At 39.0% G+C, this 25484-nt stretch overlaps 3 protein-coding genes across 10 annotated transcripts in view; 1 reads left to right on the forward strand and 2 right to left on the reverse strand.

Moving 5' to 3' along the window:
• Positions 1-6491: 6491 nt before the first annotated feature.
• Positions 6492-8690, reverse strand: mrps6 (mitochondrial ribosomal protein S6). Its single transcript, XM_038307273.1, has 2 exons — positions 8239-8690; positions 6492-6604 (listed from the first exon to the last, which is right to left on the reverse strand). Exon 1 carries the CDS (start codon positions 8570-8572, stop codon positions 8240-8242), a length of 333 nt encoding a protein of 110 aa, XP_038163201.1. The 5' UTR covers positions 8573-8690; the 3' UTR covers positions 6492-6604; position 8239.
• A 415-nt stretch (positions 8691-9105) lies between these two features.
• On the forward strand, positions 9106-17572 carry nolc1 (nucleolar and coiled-body phosphoprotein 1). Its single transcript, XM_038307265.1, has 13 exons — positions 9106-9266; positions 9527-9582; positions 11207-11351; positions 11436-11550; positions 11626-11738; positions 11819-11930; positions 12529-12660; positions 13651-13740; positions 13825-14211; positions 14344-16059; positions 16242-16360; positions 16439-16519; positions 16601-17572. The coding sequence occupies exons 1-13, from the start codon at positions 9156-9158 to the stop codon at positions 16757-16759; spliced, it is 3336 nt and encodes a 1111-aa protein (XP_038163193.1). The 5' UTR covers positions 9106-9155; the 3' UTR covers positions 16760-17572.
• A 4093-nt stretch (positions 17573-21665) lies between these two features.
• Positions 21666-25484, reverse strand: part of micu1 (mitochondrial calcium uptake 1) — a 54627-nt gene continuing 50808 nt past the window's right edge. For all 8 annotated transcript variants that reach the window (XM_038307312.1, XM_038307295.1, XM_038307340.1 and 5 more), the window contains 2 exons: positions 24924-25013; positions 21666-22309 (listed from right to left, as the gene is read on the reverse strand). In XM_038307312.1, the coding sequence (XP_038163240.1) occupies positions 22149-22309; positions 24924-25013 (251 nt within the window). In that variant the 3' untranslated portion in view covers positions 21666-22148. The remainder of the gene's footprint in view (positions 22310-24923; positions 25014-25484) is intronic.

Consider the following 25484-nt stretch of genomic DNA (forward strand, 5'->3'; position numbering starts at 1 on the left):
ACCTTAACAATTAAAATCATAATCTTACCCCAATTGCATATATAATTTAAATGTTTCTTAATTACAAATTTTAAAACTTAAATGCAAAAAACATTGATTTCAGCGTTTTTTTTATTTTTAACATTGTGTGTAGGGTATTGTCTCCCGCCCACTTTTTCCTACTATGAAACTATAAAGGTATTTCTATTTTTATAAAATGTTAAATTCCTTTCTAAACAATAAATCAATTACTTTTTAATGCAGTTGATTTAAAAGTGGTTGATCAGTCTATCTGAATTTAATATGCTTCTTTTGAAGTAATAATCATCAGATTAAGAGTGGGTCATACCTATTTAAATGACAATTTATATTTAATAGGGAGGAAAAATGATGATAAATGTGAAGGATGTGGAAAAAAAGATTGTAGAACATGTACTGATTAACTAAAACTTATGAACATGAAAAGGAGAGAAATTGAGAAGGATGGTTGGGAGGACAGGCAAAAAATGGAGAATACTTGGAAATGAAGGAAATATAAAGGATATTCATGGATTAAGGAAAGCATTATTTATCTACAGAATACAAAATTAAATTTTTTTTATTTGTAATGTTGCTACATACTAGTGTACAGTAGGTGGCGCTATGCACCTTAAAGTTGCTTGCGATCCACCATAATGGAAAAGAAGAATATGCTTTTTTTTTTTTTTTTCCCTCATTGGCCTCTTCTAGGTCATTTTGTTGCCATGGTGCCCAGGAGCACCGCTGGGAGGATTGCATGTGGATGGTCGTTTGGTGCATGGCGCGTGTTTTGAAGCTGCTTATGGAGAAATGTCTTGGGCAAGGGCGCAGATAGCGTGTACGTCAGGGGTGTTCTGACGTACACAGATTCGAATGACCCTCAATCCGTCCCCCCCACTTTTATAAAAAAAAAAAAAAAACATATGGCGAAACTCACAGAAAATCAAAAAGCTTTTTCTAATTTACTGCTTTGCAACAACAACATAAAACAGTCAGATCATAGACGGGCAATCGTTTTGTTTAACTGCAGGCTGCCTGCGTCGTAGAGATTCTAATCTAAAAATTATCCTGTCTCTGGCATTTACGTCTCGAGCCTGGTTTCCATGGTTACTCAGACAGACAGTAGTGGCGGGACAGTTCCCAATTCCGGAGTCCGGACATCAACATGAGGCCAGCCAAACCGAAAAAACAGAAAACAATTGCATCCTTTTTTTGAAAAGCACCAACTGTAAGTAAACTGTTCATTGCGGTATCATATCACCTTGCATTTTTTTGGTTGTCTGTTCGATGTCGCCGTGGAAAAAAGAGTGGAGACGGTCAGTGAGAATAGCGTGAAGAGAGGTGCCAATGTCATAAGGCGGGAGGCAGGGGGAATCGACTGGCATTTATTTATTTATAATTAAATCGACTGTTCCGACTTTTTCTGGAGTTGTTGGGGGTCTTTCAGAAATATGTAGGCTACAGTAGGCTACTTGAATCCGTATTTATGCCAAGCCAAATGGTTTAGGTTGTTACAGGTTGAATCATGAGAAAAACGAACTTCAAAGCTAGACAAATTCCACTACACAGGGGCGGATTTTGGAAATTTTGGGCCCTAGGCAAAGACAGGCATGGGGCCTTCTGAATTGAGAAGACAACATATAGAACAGACCCATTATACAGATACAGAAATTTTAATAGAATAGAAATTTGAGGATGTCATGTATCTTCAAGTTTGTCTATGTCACTGTAACTCGGAGGAAAGAATCTCTCTCTCATATATATATATATATATATATATATATATATATATATATATATATATATATATATATATATATATATATATATATATATATATATATATATATATATATATATAATGTGTGTGTGTGTATATATAAATAAATAAAAGGTGCATGTCACAGGAAAGACTAGTGATGTTACAAATATGACAATTGCTTAAACTACAGAACAGTAAATTATTTAATCTATAATTAACATGGCCCTTAACATCCCCAGCTGTACACAATAACACACATTAAAGCAATGTTAATACAAAGCTGTAAAGTAGAGTGAGACGTTGATAATAACTTCCTTATGTTTTTTGAATGTATAAATTTAATTATAAAGGACTAAAACACCTAAAACTTATGGGTGATTTTACAACATTTAAAAGCCTGAGATTTTACTGAAATTGGGGCTACTGGGGCTCACTGGCCTTAGATGTAATGAGCGAACTGGAAGTGCTGAATACATCGCTCCAAAAAAGCACCCAGACATTGGAGGGCATGGTCTCTGCAGTCTCAGTTGTCCAAGAGAGATTACGGGACAAAAGAAAGCCAGCCCACTTTGAGGCAGTCTTTAAGGAAGCAGTGGATATGGCTGAGAAGCTGTCTCTAACACATAGGCCCCCAAAGAGATATTCTGGGCCAGCACCTGCACACAGGCCAGAATCTGCTGTGGAGTACCACAAAGTGGAGTTCTACAGAGTTCTTGACAAAGTAGACACACAACTTTCTTCATTTGAGGCCATTTATTGAAAAGCCATGTAAAGTACTTATTTACAAATTTGTTTTTGTATATATGTAGGCTTTGCTGTTCGTGTTTCTGTGTGTTTACAGCCTGCACTTAAAGTCAGTCCATGTTTAAATAAAACCTTTTTTTTTTCACACGTCATGTGGCATGTTTGGTGAGTACTTGGTACCAATACATGTTATTTTCTTGCAATGATGGGCAATTAAGATTGATGGGTTGTCATAGCTGAGTAATAGCCAGTAATAGGGCTCAGGATCCACGTTGCATTGTGGGACGTCGCAGCCATATTGACTGCTACGCAAACGTAAGCATAGCTCTGACACAACGTTGTTGTTGAAAGAAGAGACAGAAGTAGAGAGAAAAAAGATGTTAAAATCCCGAAAAGGATCTGGAATTTACCGGGACACATTAAATAGAGAAGCCAGGGACCGGTATGGTGACAAAATCAGCATTGTTAATCATTTGGATCCATATAAAGTTCCAAACAATGAGTGGAGCACCAATGAGTGAGCGCCTATACTTCAAAACAGTTCCCAAGCTACAAGTCCCTGGAGTCTCATGTGCAGTTCATGAATGGATGGGTTCAGGAGCTGCAGATCATAAAGCCAGCAAACAGTGGGAACACAGTAATCCGTACGAAGGTAAGCTGTGATCAGAGGGGCTCTGGAACCTGCTAGTTTAGCAACTGCTAACCGCTAAGGCTAACAACCACTCACGCATGTAATGTACTTTTAACTAGCTGCTATGTGTTTCAAAGGTGTATTTAGTAACGTTAACTGCCAACCCTCCGGGTTTCTCGCGTATTTGAGCCTTTTCCCGCTGCCGTTTTTATTATTTTCCCGTAAAAGATCCCAACTTTGAAGGAAAGAAACAAAGTAGGCTATAAAATAAAACCGTGCATCTTTAACTTACCAGAATGAAAATGCAGGGAACACACTCTCATTGACATCGGAATACTGTGGAAAGTTATGTTCGGTCGTCTTACAGCCGCGATCCAAGCTAGCCGACGACTCTTTATCTCTGACACTTGGTCTCCATGGTTACGCCTCCAGTCAGGAAAGCGGTGGAAAGTTAACCCATTTTCTATGTTTCCATGGCGATCATGTGTTGAGCTGTTACAGCCCACAATACAGCAACGGTTTACCATGGTTGAAATCAAGTTAAGGTGAAATTAATCAAATTAAAACACGGCTGAGAGGGAGTACAGTACGCGGTAGTCATAGGCAGTAGTCTGAGCTGCTGTAAAAGACGCATTCAACATGGCGGCGACGCGAAGTGCTTACGTCACGATGACCAAGCCCTATAGTAACTGTCCCCCACAGTTTCAAAAACCTATCTGCGCCCCTGGTCTTGGGCCGTGAGTAGTGAGGAAACAGGAAGCGATTCTTGTGGGATGGAAGAGGGAAATAGTGACAATGAAGGTTGGAAGATAGCAACATCAAAAAATTAGAAAAAGCGGAAAAAACAGAGATCAGTTCAAGGGGAATCTAGTTCAGAACAATCCAGTGATGATCATTCCATACATTCCACAGCACAACAAAATGAATTCAAAGTCATATTCAAAGTCGTTAATCAGGCAGACTCTTTTACAAATTGGAATCCGGTTCACTTAACAAAAACCATCAATAAACTTGTCGGAGAAGTCAAAGGTGCCAGAATTCTGTACAGTGGAGACCTGCTAATTAACTGCAGAGACAGCGCCCAGCAAGGCAATCCAATACGGATCAACAAAATTGACGGGATAAGAGTTCAGTGCAGCTTAATGGAGAACAAAAAGATCAGCAGGGGAGTCATTGGAGGAGTTCCTCTAAAAATTTCTGAAAAAGAGATTCTGGAAAACATAAGCGGTGCAAAAGTAAAAGAAGTAAAACGGTTAAAAACAACAAGAAACGGAGAAAGATCTGACAGTTTATCTGTGCTAATTAAATTCGAAGTAGAGCAATTACCAAGCAAAGTATTCATCGGTTACATAAGCTATAATGTCAAAATCTACAATCCTCCACCATTGAGATGTTTCAAATGCCAAAAATTCGGTCACATTGCAGCAGTTTGTAAAGGGAAACAGAGGTGTGGAAGGTGTGCAGGAGAACATGAGTACGGAAAATGTGGAAAAGAAGCTAAAATAAAATGCTGTAATTGTGGTGGAGAACATACTGCTGCCTATCGCGGCTGTGAAGCAAGCAAAAGGTCTGAGGAAATTAAAAAAATGAAATTTGAGCTCGGAATAACCTACGCTGAAGCTGCAAAAAGGATCCCATCTCAGTCAGAAAAAACCAAACCTACAGTTCAACACACGGCAAATTCCAAACCTCTAGAGAAATCTCTAAAAATTGATGAAGACTCACTTATTGTTAAAAAGACAAATTTTGTTCTTTTCATGGTAGAAGTAATTAATTGTACTGCACAGACAACAAAAAAAACGGAAAAAATCTAAATAATAGTGAAGGCTGCAGAAAAATATCTGGACATTAAAGATTTGAACTGGGAGATGGTTGGAAGTATGATGGGAGGACCGATGGGACCATCAGAAACTGGCAGAGTTAAGATGACCTAGAGTAAATTAAAATTATATAGGCAAATGTGATTTAGTATTATGTTGGTTTAAGTTACACAGGTTTTTTTTTTTTTTTTTTTTGGGGGGGGGGGGTGAATCGTTTCCTGTTTTCTTGCTTTACTCCATATCAGTTGGTGGCGGTAATGCACAATTCACAAGTCTGCCAACCGCCATAAAATCCCATAAGAAGAAGAAGAAGGAGCACCGCTGATGAGGAACAGGTGTGTTCAATCAGCCTCCCTGGGGAAATAAACAGTTGAGAGATTTATTTATTTATTTAACTGTGTGTGTAAATAGTGTGATTTTTCTCTGATGGTAGAAAATGAATTACTTTCCAAGGTTTTCAGAAACGCAAATTATTTTAATCTGCCCTTAAACCAGGAATGTCAGAATCCAGTCCTGAATCCTGACCTTCTGCGTCTCTGCTTTAACACACCTGTATCAAATAATTACCAATTTGCAAGACTTTGAAGAACTTGATTTAACATGAGGAGGTAATATATCTGTTTGTTGGGTTATCTCTATATGAGCCCTTCAGGGCTTGAGTTTGATGTCCCTCCCTTAACCCATAAATATAATCATGCATTGATGTTTATTTTTGCTTTGAAGATAACACATTAAGAAAGCATTCACTTGATTATTTACTGAATTTTGGCTGCTTTTTCTCTTTGTTACATTAACAGATTTTTTTTATATAACTGTTTGATTTTATCTATTTTTTGTGATGCTTTATTGTGCGATTCTTTTTAAATGGTATTATTAGCTTATTCACTGTAAATATCTGCGGTCAGAACGTTGTTTTAAATATACTATATATACACACTTTGGTTTACTGTAATCTTGCCTTTCTTGCAGAAAAACTCAAATATTGACCAGAAAATATGCACAACTTTTAGTTTGTCTCTTTTTATTAAGAAATTCTCTTACTTCTGACAGATGGAAACTAAAATATTTGCAGTAAAAGCTAAATTCCCTTGAATTTTTTATTTGGCAAAAAAACAAAGCATTGTTTTTCAGTGTTTTGAGTCTGAATGATAAACCATGTTTTTTTTTATATCGATGGAAAGGCAAACTTCACTCAAAAGACAACTTGAATGGATCAGTTGTCTAAGTTGTGGCTTTCAAGTTTAACAGCTGCACTGCGGCTTTCTTTAAAAAGCAAACCATGCTTTAAACAAAATAAGTAATCTCGTGGCTTTTTGGAGGAGACCCAGAGGCAGTTTTAGGTAATTTTTTACCAACAGTCATCAATCGTGGATGTCTAACACCCACTTTCAGAAAGAAATAAAAATAAATACCAACACCATGTCAAATCTGTGTGTGGAATAAAAGCACGAACAGAGCGTTGCTATCACATGACTATAAAAGATCCCATGACTCAAACTGTCTCTAAGCTGCAACAACAAAAAATTAATAAAACACGTTGCAAAAAAGTAAAGTCATTTATTATTGCATTTTACACAACATCACATCCATCAGCAATGGGAGGTCAGTGAGGGAAGTAGAACTGTGGTCTGTCCGGATGAGCAGTGAAGCCTGTGAAACAAATGACAGTGTAAGTTTACAGCACAGAAACCTTTCTACATAAACACATTTATACAGCTGTGCTAAAAAGTAAGTCATGTGCAAGAAACTCACACCTCTAAATCAGAGCACATTTAGTAACATACATATCCTAAACTATTCAACTGCAACATATGGCAGCAAATCAAGATAATCAGATGATAAATATTTTTAGACCAATCATGAGCTGACATGTTTGCTATGAACCAATGAGCGATAGTACTAGGCAGAATATAAAAAAAAAATGCAGAGAATAAGCTGAGGAGAAGTGGAGTTTATCACTGGGAGAAACATAGGTTCCATTATGTTTGAATTAAAAAGGAAGCATCTTTTTGCAGAAGAGAGGTTTCGGTTTGATAGAGATGAGATCAAGTGTGGTTAGTGAGAAACAGGAAGTTACATTGATATTCATGAATGTTTCAAAAAAAAAAAAAAAAAAAAATATATATATATATATATATATATATATATATATATATATAAATAGTTGAATAAGTTTTATGCTTGCTTGAATCAGTGTTGCTATCTGATCACTGTGTGACACGAAACAAAATAAAAACACTTTTTATGATGGAAAAATCAAGGTGCAAAATGTATTTATTTTTAAATAATATTTTCAATCTTATATTGAGATGTGTATTTTTCCCCCTTCTTCATCATCCAGGAGCACCTTTTATTTTTACTTTAATTGTCTGACCATGTGTTGTAAGCTTTTATTTTCTGCATATTATAGCACGTACGCTTTGTACTGTATTTGTTTGCTTAAATAAAAAGTTGGAAGACGCATCCAGCTCATCAGAAACCTTCAAGGCCTTTTATACAGAATGATTATGGCCAATCTGATTCTCATGTTGACTTAAAAGGCTTTTAAAAATTTCAACAGGACCTGACTTTCAATCCAGAAAAAGCAAGTATGGATCTTTATATTTTGCTCAAACAACTGTTAGAAAAAAAGTTCTGGTAGAGAAGGATATAAATATTTACTAGGACTCAAAATTGAGATTTGAAGAAAAAGAAATTGTGTATTTTACTGCTATTTTATTTTTATATTTTTTTAATCCAAGGATTAACTGTAACAACTATTTACCATAAAAGAGAGAGAATGAGCTACACATTTATTGAAAGAGGTGGTTGTTTTAATCTTAAAGAAAAGGGGGATGACAAGATTATCCCTCATTTCTACCTCAAAGTGTATGTCTATAAACTCTACTTGACTTTAGCTAAACTAAATAAAATATGCAAGCATAGAAACAGCTTGCTCTTAAATTCAAAATATAGGCTTTTTTTTTTTACAAAAATATCATCCTGCAAACAATATTATGATTTAGCAATTATTAAAAAAATTAGCTAAATTATGCTAATTTCCTTTTGTCCTAGTTTACAACCCCATAATTCTTGCATAAATTTTTTTTATTGATTATTTCCATTTTACTTGTATGTGTGTGTGTATTTATATATCTGTATATATACACACACATATATATATAAAGAGAAAGATAGCAGTATATCTTTTTATGTGCCAATTTATTATGTATATTATAGATTATTTTATATTTCATGTGTCACTTTATAGTGTATATTATTGTAGACATGAAGCCACTTCTTACACTATTTGGAGGGGCCACAGCAGCTGCTTTTGGGCCCCTGCTCGTCCTTCTTCAGGACTGCAGGTCTCACCACGTCCACGTCACGGTGCAGGTGGTCCAGCAAGCCGTCAAGGATACTCGGAGCAGCATAAAAATCCACCAAAAAGTAAGTCCCTCTACTGTGCCTCTGATTGTGTTTGGTCATCTTGTAAGGCAGGAGCCTCTCTCCCAGGTTCTCCAGGTCTCTCACCACCGCACCCCGCTCCATCAGGGTCTCCACGGTCCGCCGGAGGGCAGCCGCAGTCTCCGGTCGCTGCATTGCCTTCAAGATCAGCGCTAACTCGTAGCGAGGCATGCTTGCACCAAATGGCCCCTTATTCCACAGCTATAAACCCTTCAACAACAAGCTAGTGTCAAAGCAGTGGAGGCCACCATGTTATGACACGAGGGACACGGAAGCACTTTTGTGACGCGCATGCGCACAACTTGGAACGACTTTATAAAAATAACTATGTTATATAAATAAAAGCTGGTTTAGAAATGTAACGTCAATGCAATATTACACTTGTTATCATCTCATTTAAATATATATAGATATATAACTTCCAATTCAATGTTCAATCTTTTGTTATATGTAAATTTCAGAAATAAAAGGCAGAGGTCTCACTCTGCTGGGAATATAATTAAAACAATTGTAGAAACATTTCAAATAAAACACTTCACGACGCACGAATACTACTAAATAAAAAATCGGGAGAACTCCTAATATGTAATTTAATATCACAATACCAGTACGAATTCTTCATATTTTTAAAAATTTTTTGTGCTTTATTTTTTTAAAACGGAGGCAGCCATCTCTTCATGTAATCGTCTGTTTGTCGTCATGAGGTGTCCGTGACTGCGTCACTTCCTTTCTGTCTACAAGGAGCGTGGTAAAGATGGCGGAGCCAAACTCTGTACCGAGTGATCTTTATAAATGTGTTTATTCGTTCCTGTTGGAGAACAAGTTCACCAAGGCAGCTCAGGAGTTCCTAAAGCAGACTAAAGTTGTAAGTACTGACTCGTAACCACTGACTCGCTGTTTGTTTTCTACAGCATCATATTAACTGTTAACGCTCAGATAACGTGCGGGGGGGCCCGGCGATATAAGCACGTGCAGCAATGTTGAATGTGTTGTAGCTGCAGGGTGGATTATAATTGACAAAAACGCGTAGATGCTATATAAAGATAGATAGATTATGTAATATAGATATAAAATCAAACTAAAAGCCTTCGTTGTAATCAGTAACTTCTGTTTTCCTTTTTGCAGAATCCACAAGATCAAAATGAAGAAAGTCTCGTCAACATCTACAGCTTCTGGGTGAAGTAAGCTGTCCTTCATTTTTATTTACTCTCTGAATTAAAACTAAACCTTAGATGAAACAGTCACACCAGGCTCTATGTTATGCTTATCAAATAATAAAGAAAGGTGCTGGTTCATTCTTTTTTATCTTTTTTTTCCAGATGTATTTTTTGATAATCCCTGAATTAGATTTCTGATCTTGTTTATGCTTTGTATACTTTCTGGTAATCTTATCGTCTATGTATCACAACAAGCATAAGTGTGTCCACAAACTGATACATTCTCTTTACACAGAGCATATGTATTTGTTACATTTTGATGTATATTGCTGTAAACCCATCAAAATATAAATATGGTATATTGAGGGCATGTTGTACAATTAAGGCTAAAATTACTTACCTGACAGTAGTTCATCAGGTTATTTAACACACTGTTTGCCTATCTGTGTCAAATCATTGAAACTTCAGTGGAAGGAAAAAGTACAGTATAATGTAAGAGAAGGCAGGATATCAACAGCTTAAGAATAATGTGAAGCCAAGTCTTTTCAGGGGTTATTGAAAGGTGTGGACAGTAGCCAAGGGTCAGAGTTTCATTATTTACCAAACAGTTCCTGTTATACCTGAACTAATGCATGCATGAAAATGCATGCATTAGCTCAAGCATTCAGTGCATATACTGCAGAGAGCATGAATATACTTCTCTGTAGAATCCACTTTTTCCCACTTCCAATTCTGATAGTTTATTTTTTTAAGTATGCCATAAACTTCCTTCTATAAGCAAGCATATGTACTCTTGTATATGCCTAAAGACAGTTCAGAAAATGAAACGATCAAAACAGCAAATTATCTTAACAGAAAGAAGTCCCCCCCCCCCCCCCCCCCCCCAAAACGAATGTGCAATTATAAGGGTTCAAACAGATTGTATTTATTAAATCAAAGATTGATGCCTAGAAAGGGTTAAACCTTTCTACCAATTATTATATTTTTAACAAAACTTAAATCTGTAATTAAAAAAGGACCAACTGCTTCTATGGATCGGGGCCATTTCCTCCAACATCTGATCTAGTATGTTCTTCAATACTGGTGTGTGTATATGTATTGGATCAGTGGATCTCTGGTATTCAGTTGATGGATACTCATCAGTCTTCAGTGACGTTCCAATCGTTTTAAATTTTGGGGTTTCATCAGCTGAGTCGTCTTTAAAACTAACAGGAATTAAATTAAAGCATATTCCTGTTCCCCTGTTTTATGTAGATGTCTGAATGTTGGGTTTAATGGATGTTTATTTAATTTGATGCAACAAATGTCCTCCAACAAGTTTATTACTGCTGACTGCATGACTGGAGGCTCAATCAGACGAAGAGGAAACAAGGAGAGGCCATTTCTACTTTTAACAAGATTTAGAAAGTGTTATTTACAAAAAAGTTTCCTGAACCAATGAAGGGAGAGAGGTGAAAAAGCTGATTTGGAATATCTCAATCCTTTTAGTGAGAACTATTACTTCATCGTTAATAATTGTAGATAAGTTGAAATCCTTTGTGCTTCTAATGCTTTTTTTGAATTGTGATCAGGTGTGAGAGAATGTACTTTCAAGAGCTGATTGTAGGTAATCTAGTTTCTTAGCGTTAATTTCATTTTCATTGACAAGGTCTCCTGAAGCCAAGAAACGAAAAGCAGCTCCTAATGATCCGGGGTCTGTTAATGGGCCATCAGCCAAGAAAGCCAGACCCAGTGCAGAAAGCTCTAGCAGTGAGGACTCAAGCGACTCTGAGGAGGAGAAGACTCCTGCAAAGGTGGGCAAAATCCTTATACTTAAATCAATCAGTTAAAGACTTTAAATTTCACCAAGTTCCTAAAATGAAGGTTGGTGTCTGTAGGCTCCTGTTAAGGCTGCTGCTGCAGCTGCTGGCAGCACAAGGAAGAAGGACAGCAGCTCCAGCAGCGAAGAGTCGGACTCTGAAGATGAGCAGCCTACCAAAGCTCCTGCTGCCAGTAAGTCCGAGGCCATTATGAGTTACAATCACGAGAATGGAAACCAGTTAAAATGTGCTCTGTTGTTGATAACAGAAGGCGTGACTGCAGCCAAAGCAGCGGTTTCTGCTAAAGGAGCAGCTCAGAAGAAGCAGGAGAGCAGCAGTGAAGATAGCTCTTCTGATTCTGAAGATGAGCCACCAGCAAAGGTAAACAGGAAAAGGTTCCCCCAGCATCAGTGTATAAATGTGTTGATAATGTACTAATGGCTTATTTTGTGTTCTGTAAGGCTCCCGCTAAGCCTGCTCCAGTAAAGAAGGCTGCAGCTCCTGCTGAATCCAGCAGTGAAGACTCATCTTCATCTGAGGATGAAGCTCCGCCAAGCAAGAAACCCAAAGCAGGTTTGTTTTTTTTACTTGGTTAAATACTGAGAAATTAAAGTAATAATTTAAGCCTCCTAAGAACTCTATGAAATATTTTATTCTGCTCACTTATTGTAAAAAAAAAAATGCTGTTCAGTTGCATTAATCCATCTGATAGAATCTCTCAGGTTACATTCTGCTGAATTCAAAGTTAATCAAATGGGATCATTATGTTAAGCAGAACCACATCAACAAAAAAACAATTAGAAATTTCCTACTTTCTGGGAAGTTTCTTCTTCTTGGTCCGTATGAAATTCTAACCCTATGATAACCATAAAAGGAAAATTTACAGTTTGATATCACAATATTATAAATACAGCTCTAATTCTAATTATTACATAACGGACCACTGTCCAGATTTATTTTGCTGAAATCAAAGCAGAGATTCCTCTTTGCATTTCCTGCTTAATGACACTTATCCAAATCCTGACCAATTACACAACTGTTATCAGGCATGATGTGAGAAAAAGGCTCTGCCCAGAAGTGCCTTACACAAGAATAAGAAAACCTCATTGGTTTAGGGACCTCTATGTTGCAATAGTAACATTATAATCCAAATGTCCTCCTGTGTTATTAGGGGCATACAGCGCCGTCCCTCCTCCTGCTTCCATCCATAAGGCTCCTGCTGCAGCGGCCGCCAGCAAAGCCAAGGCAAGTGAGTCCTCAGACAGCAGCGACAACAGCAGTGATGAGGAAAAGAAGGTGGCTGGTAAGAGGTTCCCCATTTGTTCAGCCTGGCTTTTCAAAAGATTTAACACCTTAAAGGAATAGTACACCCAAAACATGATTAGCCTTCATTTTCTACTCACCCCCATGCTGAACAACACTCTGGAGTACTTTTTTGATATCTCAAATGCATCTGGAGATCTGGGAGGCTTCTTGCTGTCTGCTGACATTCAAATAATGGAGGTCCATGGCGCCCGAGACAGAAAGGTCCATAAAAGTCCACAAAAACGTGTCAATATTCCTCCATACTGCTCGTCCAATGTAATCCAAGTGTCCTGAGTGGGTAGCATCCAGAATTTACTCGAAACGAAGTCATTTAGAACGTTTTAGATTCTAAACAGTAGTGTATAGGATTTCCTAATAGCGCCCCCATGCGCGCTCACGATTCTACGGAAGCCGGCAGACCAAACCGGAAGAAAGTGCGCATTCAGCGTCTGCTCTGCCGATAATGCAAGCGTAGAAGAAGAAATGTGCTGTTTACCTGTGCAAAGAAAGAAACAACGAAAGAAAAATGTCTGAGGACTTCAGTGATGAGGAAGAGCATGAGTTATTTGCCGAGCTGAATGCGCTGGTTTGGTCTGCCGGCTTCCGTAGAATCGTGAGCGCGCATGGGGGCGCTATTAGGAAATCCTATACACTACTGTTTAGGCTCTAAAACGTTCTAAATGACTTCGTTTCGAGTAAATTCTGGATGCTACCCACTCAGGACACTTGGATTACATTGGACGAGCAGTATGGAGAAATATTGACACGTTTTTTGTGGACTTTTATGGACCTTTCTGCCTCGGGCACCATAGACCTCCATTATTTGAATGTCAGCAGACAGCAAGAAGCCTCCCAGATCTCCAGATGCATTTGAGATATCAAAAAAGTACTCCAGAGTGTTGTTCAGCATGGGGGTGAGTAGAAAATGAAGGCTAATCATGTTTTGGGTGTACTATTCCTTTAACTAAAAGCACTGTAAATGTTACAGAAAAACCTGCTCCTGTAAAGAAGACCAGTGCAAAACCTGCAGCGACCAAACCTCAGGCAAAAAAGGAAGAATCCAGCTCGGAGAGCTCTGGTAAGCCTGGACCTGATTATACTTTTGCTGTGAACCTAAAAAAAACGCGTGAAATGACAAATTCCAGTGTTATTCCTGTCTTAGATTCAAGTTCTGATGACGATGAACCAAAGAAGCCTGTAGCTAAAGCTGCCCCAGCTAAAGCTACTCCGGCTAAAGCTACTCCGGCTAAAGCTACTCCGGCTAAAGCTACTCCGGCTAAAGCTGCTCCGGCTACAACAGAGGACTCTGAGGAGGACTCGAGCTCAGAGGAAGAGCAGCAGGTGAAGAAAAAAGCTGCAGCAAAGGCGCCTCCTGCCAAGCCTGCGCCTGCTAAAACCTCTGCACCAGTTACTCCCGCTAAGGAGGAGGACTCCTCCTCCTCAGAGGACTCCAGCTCAGAGGAGGAACAGAAGACGGTTAAAAAACCAGTAGCCAAAGTTGTTCCTGCAAAAACTGTCACTACAAAAAAAGATGAGACCTCCAGCTCAGGTGAAGAACACTAAAAAGAATCATTTCATGTCATTTCTAATTTTGTTGCCCTCAGGTTGTTGTCATGAATTCTTTATGCTAATTCTAGTCTTGCTAATGTTTTTAAATGGTAGCTGTGTGTTATCTTTGCAGAAAGCAGCTCTGAAGATGAGGCTCCACCAAAACCACCCACTAAAGCTGCGACTCCAAAAGCCACCACTGCTGCTTCTAAACTTCCAGCCAAGGCAGCAGAGAGCAGCTCAGACTCTGACTCCTCTGAAGATGAAGAGCCTGCAAAAACCAAACCAACAACCCCTAAAGTGGGTACGCCGGCTTCAAAATCTGCAGCGAAGGCCTCTGCTGCGGCAGAGAGCAGCTTAGACTCGTCGTCAGAAAACGAAGAAGAGCAAACCAAGTCAAAGCCAACAGCAGGAAAAGCTACTCCAGCCTCAAAGCCTGTTAAAACTGCAGTGAAACCTGCAGCAGCAGCGGAGAGCAGTTCTGACTCTGATTCATCTTCTGAAGAAGAAGCGGCCAAACCCAAACCTGCAGTGACTAAAGCAGCTACTCCAGCTTCAAAGGCTGCAGCTAAAACAGCAGCTGGATCATCAAAGCCAGCTGCTGCAAAACCTGCAGCATCAGAGAGCAGTTCTGATTCTGAAGATGAACCAGCAGTCAAACCCAAACCGGTAACTAAAGCGACTACCCCTGCGTCAAAGCCTGCCACACCCACAGCGAAGGCTTCTACTCCAGCCTCAAAGCCTGTTAAAACTGCAGCAAAGCCTGCAGCAGCATCAGAGAGCAGTTCTGACTCTGATTCATCTTCTGAAGATGAAGAAGCAGCCAAACCCAAACCTGCAGTCACTAAAGCAGCGACCCCATCTTCAAAGCCTGCCACACCCACAGCGAAGGCTTCTACTCCAGCCTCAAAGCCTGTTAAAACTGCAGCAAAGCCTGCAGCAGCATCAGAGAGCAGTTCTGACTCTGATTCATCTTCTGAAGATGAAGAAGCAGCCAAACCCAAACCTGCAGCTACCCCAGCATCGAAGCCTGCCACACCCACAGCAAAGGCTTCTACTCCAGCCTCAAAGCCTGTTAAAACTGCAGCAAAGCCTGCAGCAGCATCAGAGAGCAGTTCTGACTCTGATTCATCTTCTGAAGACGAGAAAGCAGCCAAACCCAAACCTGCAGTCACTAAAGCAGCGACCCCATCTTCAAAGCCTGCCACACCCACAGCAAAGGCTACTACTCCAGCCTCAAAGCCTGTTAAAACTGCAGCAAAACCTGCAGCAGCATCAGAGAGCAGTTCTGACTCCGACTCCTCATCTGAAGATGAGGAAGCAGCTAAACCCAAATCTGCAGTCACTACTCCAGCTTCAAAGGCTGCAGCTAAAGTGGCTGGAGCCTCAAAGGCTGTTACACCTGCTAAAACAAAAAGCAGCTCTGAATCTGAGAGCTCAGAGGATGAATCAGCCAAGCCTGCAGCCAAGAAACCGAGCCCAGCTGCTAAAGGTTCAAGCAAAGCTACTGCAGGAAAAAAAGCAAAGGAGAGCAGCTCTGACTCCTCAGATAGCTCTGACTCTGAAGATGAGGCCCCGCCTGCTAAACCTGCAGTCTCCAACGGCAAAGCAGCAACTCCTAAGAGCACAACAGCAGCAAAGGTGGCAGGTAAGCCTGCCGAGTCCTCATCCAGTGAGAGCAGCTCTGAAGAGGAGGAAGCCAGCAAAGTTAAACCTGCAGCAGCAAAGAGTAAGACGACCCCAGCAGCTAAAAGCAAAGAGAGTAGCAGCTCATCAGACAGTTCATCGGAGGAGGAGGAGGAAGCTCCACGTAAAGCAGCCACTGCACCCAACACACCCACAGCTAACTGTGAGTTCCACACAGTCTAAAAGGGGTTCAGATCCATGATTTTAACTTTAGACTTTGCCATGGTGTCACATTAAAATCACAGACCTGTCATGACACACAGATGGTTGATAATTTTACACATGCTACCATGAACTGTTGTCTCTGAATGTGAAAATGAGACTGAAGTCTTTTAACTTCTGCAGATACAAATGGAAAGAGAAAGCGCAGCGAAGAGTCATCAGAGAGCGAAGAGGATAAAAAGACTCCAAAAAACAAGAAAGTGACCACAACGCCACAGACTTTCCCAAAAGCCAATAAGAAGGTAAGATCTGTTAAAGCTATGGCGGCTAAATTCAGATAGTTTGCTGAGGAGAGGCTGATGGCTCTAATTTTGTTGCAGTCCAACGTACCCTTCCGTAGAATAGTGGAGGAGCACGTAGAGGTTGATCCCCGACTGGCAGATAACTCATTTGAAGCTAAGGTGAGTTTCCTCTTATACCAGCAACCTTTAATATTCAGCTGAAGGGGTTTCCAATGTTTTAATGTTCCCTTTTTCTTTCAGCGTGGAGCCAACGGAGACTGGGGACAGAAAGCTAACGAGACGCTAAAGTTCACCAAAGGAAAGTCCTTCCGCCACGAAAAGACGAAAAAGAAGAGAGGGAGCTACCGGGGCGGAGCCATTTCCACCACAATCAACTCTATCAAGTTTGAAAGTGACTGATCCCCTCCTGATCCCAGTGAAACTGTGAACAGGACTCTGATTTGGTCCTCCTGGGAACCATCTGTCACCGCCACGTCTGAGGCACTTCACCTGAGCGAGGAGTCTAGCTGGCACTTTGATTTATTTTCCTACCTTTAGGCAACATTTGATCAGATTTAAGGTGACGGAAATCTTATCAATGATGCAGATGTTCCCAGCTGTGTCATCAAGACTGCACAGTTCATTTGTATGATGTTACTACTTATGGCCACTAGGTGGCTGCAGGCCACCAGTTGATAAAATGGAGCCAATGTTTGTCATCTCTGGTTAATTAACCTGTCCCTTCATCCTATAAACATCCCGTCATTTTCTTTATGTAGGTTAATTTGTCAGTTAGCTCGTGGTGAATGACAGCCATCCAACCTAACAAACTCATTGTTTGGAGAAAAGACTGTAATGATCTTTTTTTTTTTTTTCCTTCCTCTTTGTTTAAAATGGATCTGAGGTAGCGTTCAATTTTATTTCTGAGTTTGAGAGGGGAATATTTGGGCTTTTTTTCTCTTACAATCACATTAAACATTAAAGTTTTATAAGGTATTTATAGTCAAGTTTTATTCCATTTGGATTATCAGGACCATTGACGTCTGCTCCATATTTTCTAAAGGAAAATTTGCTTTGATCCTGTTTTGATGCAAGGACGCCCATGTTAACCCCTCCCTGTTCTGTTCATCAGTGATAATGGAGCCATATTTGTTTCAGTTTCCATGTACTGTATGAGAATGTACGTACCACGAATTTTTTTTATTCTATCTTTAAATAAAACCCTAGAATAAATGTTGGTGTCAAGGGATTATTGTTACTCCCTGCTAAATTGTCTGTACTGCTCAAATTTTACAAATTTTTATGCGTTTGTTGAAAAAGATCAACACAGGATGGAGCAGAGCTATAGACAGAGAGTTGACAGTGGTACCAATAAAAATGTTGCTTTTCTTTTGTTCATGCTCTTAGATGTCTGGAAAATTTACAAGTTCAATTTATTGTAGGCACCAGATTGTTCTGCATTCTGTTTAAGAAGAAGTTTGTTGAAGTACAGTGACAAAAGAATCATGGAAGAAACGTTGAGGTGTCATAACCTCACGCACAAGAGTTTGCAGTTCATCTGAGAATGGAGATCTACAAATAGTGGTAATCTAAAAGACTTTTGGACAGTTGGGGGAAAAAAACACTAGTATAAATACAATGAAAGTCCTAGAAGTAAATTTTTCAAAGTACTCAAAAGTGCCTCATCACCCTCCTGAGAAGACCAGGTACATGGTAAAGCATAATGATGGCAGTATTATGATGTGGGATTTTTTTTGTTCACCAGGCTTGGAGAAGGTGAGAGGATGGATGAAACTAAATCTAGTGGAAAACAATGCTGGTGAGAGTTCAACCCAATTGTTCTTCAGCGGGGCGATTGAGCTATATTTACAACAACAGCCTAGTCAAAGTCTGTTTGAAAATCTCTGACACACAAATTGATGTTCAAAGATGTTCTCAGTTTAGTTAAATTTAACGTGTTTTGATAAATATGTCTCTACCTCAAAGACTGGCAGAGAAATATTCGTTAATGAATTGTAGTTGCAACAGAAACCAAAGATTTTTAATCTTAGAATAAATTTCCTTTCATTTTGAAATAATGACCCTGTGATGGGGAAAAAATTATTCTCCTATTAATTCCCTATTACATATATTGATTTATGGGTGCTGAGTTTCGTTCATTCATTTCTCAGCTGCAAGGCTACAAAGTGTCCAAGGGAGAGGAGTTGTTTTTCCTAGGGAGTGTTTGGGATGAAATTAATTGTTCTCATAAAAAGCTAGACTATTTCTCAGGGTTTATCTTCATAACATTTTACTAATTTCTCCAACTGTAATTTTATTTTAGTAATGGTATGTGGAGACCTCCACGGCCTTTCTGCAGGGTTTAAATTGGTGATATAGATAAACTTTGTCTATCCAAAGCAGGGCTGAACATTATGCTATTTTGTTCTCTCTTTGCAAAGAAAATGAAATGATTCTCTTTATTTAATTCAAATACCTAGTTGAATACCTTTTTCCCACTCCAGAAGCACTTTGTGTTGGTCTGTGGATTCCAAACCGTTTACCATGGGGGGGCAAAAATCTTAAGAGTTCTCAGGCGCCTCAAAATTATAGCACCCTTTTTTCTCTCTTATTTTTAAACTACAGAACAGTAAACTAAGAATGTAATATTTGAAGGAAACCAGCGGAGCAGTCTGACAGCTGTAGAAAGATACTCAATAAATACCTTTGGATACAATATGTCTCAAATAGACAAAGAAAACCAGCAAGAAATGGCAGGTTTGTATTTTAATAATATAAATATATTTTTTATTTGTAGTGTTTTATCGACAAGAAAATGATATCACTCTTCCTTTTGAATAGGAAAGTTTGATATGTGGTGTCTCTGTATGTTCATTTTAAAACAAAAATAAAACTGCTTTGTGATTAACTTTAAATTGCCTATATGATGTTTTTCACAGGTCTTTATCTTTAACATATCTAACCTTATAATTCTATAAACATGTATCTGCATGTTGGTAACGAACCTCACAAGATAATCCCCATGTCCACGGACCACTTTGGACACCACTCTAAGAAGAACCAACAGGTTTAATAGAGAATGTATAAAATGAATGAGGTATTAAATAGGTGATAGAACTGTTTGGGTTATTTCCCCCTCAGAGCCTCCAGAGGACAGTAAAGCACCTCTGTGTAAATGTGGAATAGAGTCCAGTGTGCAAACAGTCACTTGATGATGTGGAGCAGCTCTCAGTGGGTTTCTGTGTCCTGGCTGCACAACTCTCTGCTCTGGGCTTCACTAAAAAGCCTGTCAAGATGTGTGAGGATAGTGCTTGAAAAACCAGCTACAATTTAACGTTCAGCTCACATAGTTGGAATATAATCCCATGAAACGGTCTCAGAACCCTTAAACTCACCGGAGCTGTCAGTCAGAATATCAGCCCCTTAGCTGCATTCCTCTCAAGCTTGAATAAAGATTTAATGTCATATTTCAGATCACTTTAAAAAAACAAAAAAAACTGTTCTGTCTGCAGTGTCCATCAGCTTCATGTAAGCATCAGCTCGTCAAATTCTACAGCCTGCTGTGATGAAAACTCTGGGTTGGTTCTTTTAGAGTGCAGCTTTAGTGCTTTACAGCATAACAGAGGGGGGGAAAATCCACATTTATGTTGGCAGATTCTGTCACTCACTGCCCACAGAAAGCATGTGAGCGGAACATTTTAAGTGTTAGATGTCAGATATTGGTTGTTTCCGACAGTGGTTGTAGTTGATCAGAAAAGAACATTTTTCTTACCTTTATTGAAGAAGTTTTGTATTCATAGAACCAGATCAGCTAAGAAAAGGTAAGAATCACATTCTGCTTAATGTTACTGAAGTTCTCTACTTTGTAGGAATGATTTAGTTCCCTTATTATTATACCACACTACAAACAAACTTCAGCACATTCTAGAAAGATTTTACTCTGATATATGAAGGCAGTACTGTAGAGCTTATAGAAATAGTTAAATCTGAAAAGTGTGGCATGAATATGCATGTATCTCAGTCTTAAGTCCTTTGCAGCCTCTTAAAATAACAGGTAGTGTGTAAAATGACAAACATTGTAGTTGACTGTAGAAGTATAATCTTGTATTTTTTTCATGGATGGAAATATTTGCATTATCTTTATTGCAAATCTATTGATTCTGTCTTACAAATTTCACATAAATAAATGTAAATATTCCATAACTTCTCCGTTTTCATGCATGAGCTCACCAAGTGACTCCTAAAAAAAGGCACATTTTTTAAAAAATGTTTTAAAGAGTAATGTGTTTATATCGTTTTTCTTTATGGCTTCTTTATCAGGGCACATTACTGCTGTTTTCTATAAAAAAATTTATTTGTACAACTTTTGTCAATAAAGTTTCCTGTAGAAAAAAAACAACAAAAAAACAGCTGGATATACTTAGAACAGCTGGAGTTTTAGAGATAACATTACACATGTGGACTCTATCAAATGGGTGGCAGCTGAGGGTAATTAGTTATTTAAGGGCACTGGAGCAACTGGACTTGAATACAAATGATCAAAAATCCTTGAAGTTTGCAGCTGTAACATCATGGTTTATTAATAGGCCCAAAGTGGCTTGATGAGGCTTGGTTATATTCCAGTACAAATTAATCTTCAAATATCAAAAACAGTTTTTATGATTAATGTTTAAACCTCCTAAAAAATAAGAATGTGATCCATTTACATAAACAAGCTGGGCTTTATGAGATCTGTCTGCTGCTGGGATACAGCTCCAGTCTACAGTGATGGGTTCTGAAATAGTCTCAAGATTCCCAAACCAGGAAGGCAGGCTGTTTTCAGAGATAAATCTCTTTTAATTAAAACATTTGGATTTCTATGCGATTGCAATTCCAGACGTAAACTCCAGGGAAGAACACGGCTGAGGAATACTGATGGGACGCCCTGGACCCCAATCTCCTGCCTAGAAATCACTCCTCAGCACCAGTTCCGCCCGCCAGTGGTTATAGAAGAGAGGGAGAGCAGGGCTGCAGGCTTCAGGCCGATGGCGCAGCGGTGCGGCGATTTTGTCTGTGTGAGCGAGGACGCTGCAGGACAATCTTTTAATGGGCAGCAGAGGCAGAGGACTGCCCATCCTTTTCCATTTCAATTAGAAGAAACTGCTGACTGTTGCTGCGCAAACATCCATTGCTTTTATTTGTCTTTTCTTTCCAGACTCGTTATGACTCCCAGACTCTCACATAAACATGTTATACAACTCTTCATTAAATCTAACTAATGACTAAGCAGGTTATTAATCCAGCTAATCTCTAAAATTCAGTCTAAGAAGAAGAATGAGGCTTTGAATTTATTAAAACATCTTTAATAGGATATTTCTTTAAAGGTTCATATGAGTCAGAGAAGCATTTCACTGTTTTTTTTATTGGACAAACTGGTGAGGAATATAAAGACAACAGAAGCAGGACTCAGTTTGCTTGTTGCAAATTTAACTGAAAAGCTGTCAGTAAAAATTGAGTATTACTGAACTCACAAAGGAAGAAAAAGGAATATATTAGTGTTTTCAGCTCTGAAAATAAAAAAAAAAAATATGAGAAAAAATAAGCAGAAGCTTTGCAATATTGTGAAACATACAAGTAGAATGCCAGGCCTAAAAAAGGCACCAGAGAAGAGAGCTGTTCAGGTTTGCTTCAGTCACTGGATTAATGGCAGCAGCATGCAATAATTACTGATGATGGCCCTCAGAGCTGCAGCTTCACTGAGTTCATGTCGATCCTCTCTCAATGGGAGCGTCCCCGTCTTTATCTCTCTCCACGTCTGAAGGGGTGTCCATTACGTCTTCGGAGTGGCGAAGTCCCAGGCGGTGTCCTGGGCGCACTTCCACATGGCACGCACCAGGCGGGTGAAGCCCATGTCTTTGGGTTTCTCCAGCCCACGCATCAGCCGCTGCTTCATGATGGCTATGAACTCCTTGTTGCTAAGCTCTCCGTTCCCTGAGGAGGGGGAGAGGGGTGATGGACAAGGGAGGGGAGGTGATGAAATAATGAGGGAAGAGAAAGTAACAGGAAGTGGGTAGAGCTTCTATTTTTTTTAACCTCTAGAGGTGCTGTCAGTAGTATGCAGCCCCTCTGTCATTTTACAACCAGAACCTGCAAAACATTTTATGAGACTTTTAAGTTAGACAATTAAAAAGCTGAATATTTTAATGAAGGGAAAGGAAAAATGTTTCTCTTTGGATGGAGGAAAACTAACACCACTGCCTTGGTAAAACATGGTGGTGGAAGTATCATACAGTGGGAATTCTTTTCAATTTTATTTGTCAACGATTTTTAAAGAATTGTTTTCCCATCACTTAAAAATTTATGAGGATATTTTCAACAATGAAATTATTATACGTTATATATAAGTTATATTATACGTTAAAAATGCATCATTGTGCTGTAATCTGCTAAGCATTATCAGCTGTGCTGCTGCGTCCTGTTTGGTCATGCAGCCCACCTGGCGTGTAGCGGTTCACATTCTGCATGGCCACAGATGGACCATGGCAGCAGCTGCAGGGGGGTACTGCGCTCAACTCTGATAAACTGCTCTTCCAGCTGTACTTTTGCAGAAATGCCTCTTTGTGCGCGGCGTAGCTCCGACTGCGCATGTGCTCCACACTGATGTTTCTCTCTCAGCAGTAGGGCTCTTTCTGCTCTCGCTACTTAATAAACTATACGTGGCTGATCATCCTCTGCCAAGTGTAAAAATCCTTTTGTCTAACTATCAAAATTTTATTGCTTCCAGCTCACAAGAGCTGATACTAAACCTTCTTTAATTTCTACCAAAAGGAATCCCTAAATTATTTCCAAAGCAAATATTTAATTGGATAACGTTTATTTTTGGAGAAAGACCCAGATCTTTTTTGAAGTAAAGAAGATTGATTGATCTGAGTCTAATCCATATTTCATAGTAGATAAGGAAATATTTGCTTTAGGATGGAAACCTTGTATGTCTAAAACCATTCCTTTACTGAACATTTTGATAGCTTGTCTGTCTGCTATATAAACCAACATGTGTTGAACTAGATCTGCTATTTTCACAATTTTTGTGAGAGACTTTTGTATAAAGTAGGGCCTTAATTCATAAAAAAGAAAGAAATCATAAAAAAGAAAAAAAAAGTTTTTTCTTTTTTATTTTATAAATCAAAGTTTTCTGCCAAACAGCAATGATGAACTGCATGGCACCGTTGCATCTCCAACAATTGTACTATCTAGGAAAGAGATGTCAGTCTGTTAAAGAACCTGGTTGTTAATCAAAATTGTAAAGTTAGCTGTTTTATGAAGTCCAGCATAAAAGTGACTAAAACTAAATTAAAACCTTTTTGAGTTTTAGTCAACTAAAAAGGACTAAAACTATCACATATAGTAATGACTAAAATGGTACTAAAACTAATAAGACTAAATCGAAGATGGCTGCCAAAACTGTTCAGTCAAGACAATTTTATTTCTCAAAGGAAGAGAATCTGAGTGAATCCAGAAAGTTGTCAAAATATAAGTTGGCCTTGGTGACAGAAACTGGCATCAGGCATCTATGATACCTTTCATAAAACCATAGAGGAGTTTATAGAGAAATTAAAGGGTTTCAGAACAATAAACAGTCTGTTTAAGGTCTTGCCACATCATTTCAGATTGAAATGAAGGCCATTTAAAAATCCTCCTTCTGGTTTGTTTTGGATTAAAGTCACAGCTGGATCTGCTGCTGTGCTTTGGATTATAGCCCTGTTCAATAACCCCAGTGGGTTTCAGCTTAAGGTCATGAACTTTCTGCTACAGAGCAGCCTTCATGACTCCATGAGTTACTGCAAGTGGTTAAAGACCTGAAGAAACAAATCAGCTGTAGAACATCACAGTAGCACATTATCTACTTTGATCATGATGATGATGATGAGATGTACATCCTGCACAAAGATCCAATTTTAACTTGTCAGTCCACAGATTATTTTCAAAAAAGTTTAGGGACGCATCAAGATGTTATTGGGAATTATTTTGGATCAGAAATGTTTTTTTATTTTTTTACCGTTTTCTCCAGTCTCTATCTTACTGTTAATAAAGCTTTGACCTTGACAGAGGGAAGTTGGTCTGCAGGTATTCTATTTTTTTAACCTCCTGGATGAGTCATGAAGCTTCTTCTGTAGTAATAATAGTCGACCATCCTCTCCTGGGAAGTTAACCACTGCTTCATGTTTCCTCCATTTGTGCTCCAACTGTGGCTCCCTGGAGTAACAACGCCTGAGAAATGGCTTTCTAACAATTTGCACATTAATAGATTTCAATGACTATTAAATTGATGGATGATGTGATGCTTTTATCCTACTTCATGCAGTCAGATGGGTTCTTTTGAAGCCATTCTTGAACCTACAGGTCGGATGTTTATTAATGAGTTCAGGTTCATCTCATAAAACCTATTAAAATAATCCTGTTGTTACAAGTTGCAAAAAGGACAAAGGAGTGAGTGAGTGTGCGTGTGTGTGTTGGGTAATTTTCTTTTCCTGCTCAAGGGGGTCTATCTGCTGTCCCTAATTATCTATAGTGGAGGGATACGGTAATGAGGCTGTCATCCGCTTACCGTCACAGTCGAAGAGAGCAAAGACTACGTCGCACACGTGATCCGACAGCTCCACCTTGGCTACAGTGCGGGCCACCTGCTTCATGGTAACTGAGATGGGGAGACATTTCAGAGCAACAATGGTCTGAGTGAGTTTGCGTGGAGAACATTGTGTGCACAAGTCAAACTGCGTTGGATCAATACAAGGCAGGTTTTTCCATTCACCAGGGACACATGGGGAGGGGTGGGGGGAGCAGACAGCACTGAGACGTCAGCATGAGAGAGGAGAGGGATGGAGGCTGTGAGAGGATCCAGGTGTTCGACATTAGAAACTGATTAGAAACATTAGAAACTGAATTTGGTTGTTTTTTCCTTCCATTTTATATTGGAGCACCAGTATGTTAGTCTATCGCATGAAATTATTATTTGGTGTTAAAAACACGATGATAAAAGGTGCACCATAATGGGAAAAAAAGTCCATTAGAGGCTTTCTTTTGTAGCTTTCAGAAAGCCATTGTGCACTTCCCCACTTAAAACGCCCACATATGAGAAAAGGTGTGAGATTGTTGGATCTTAGAAAGA

This window comes from Cyprinodon tularosa, unplaced genomic scaffold (assembly GCF_016077235.1).
Source record: "Cyprinodon tularosa strain WSP-4 unplaced genomic scaffold, ASM1607723v1 ctg116, whole genome shotgun sequence".
In the NCBI taxonomy this organism is placed as follows: Eukaryota; Metazoa; Chordata; class Actinopteri; order Cyprinodontiformes; family Cyprinodontidae; genus Cyprinodon; species Cyprinodon tularosa.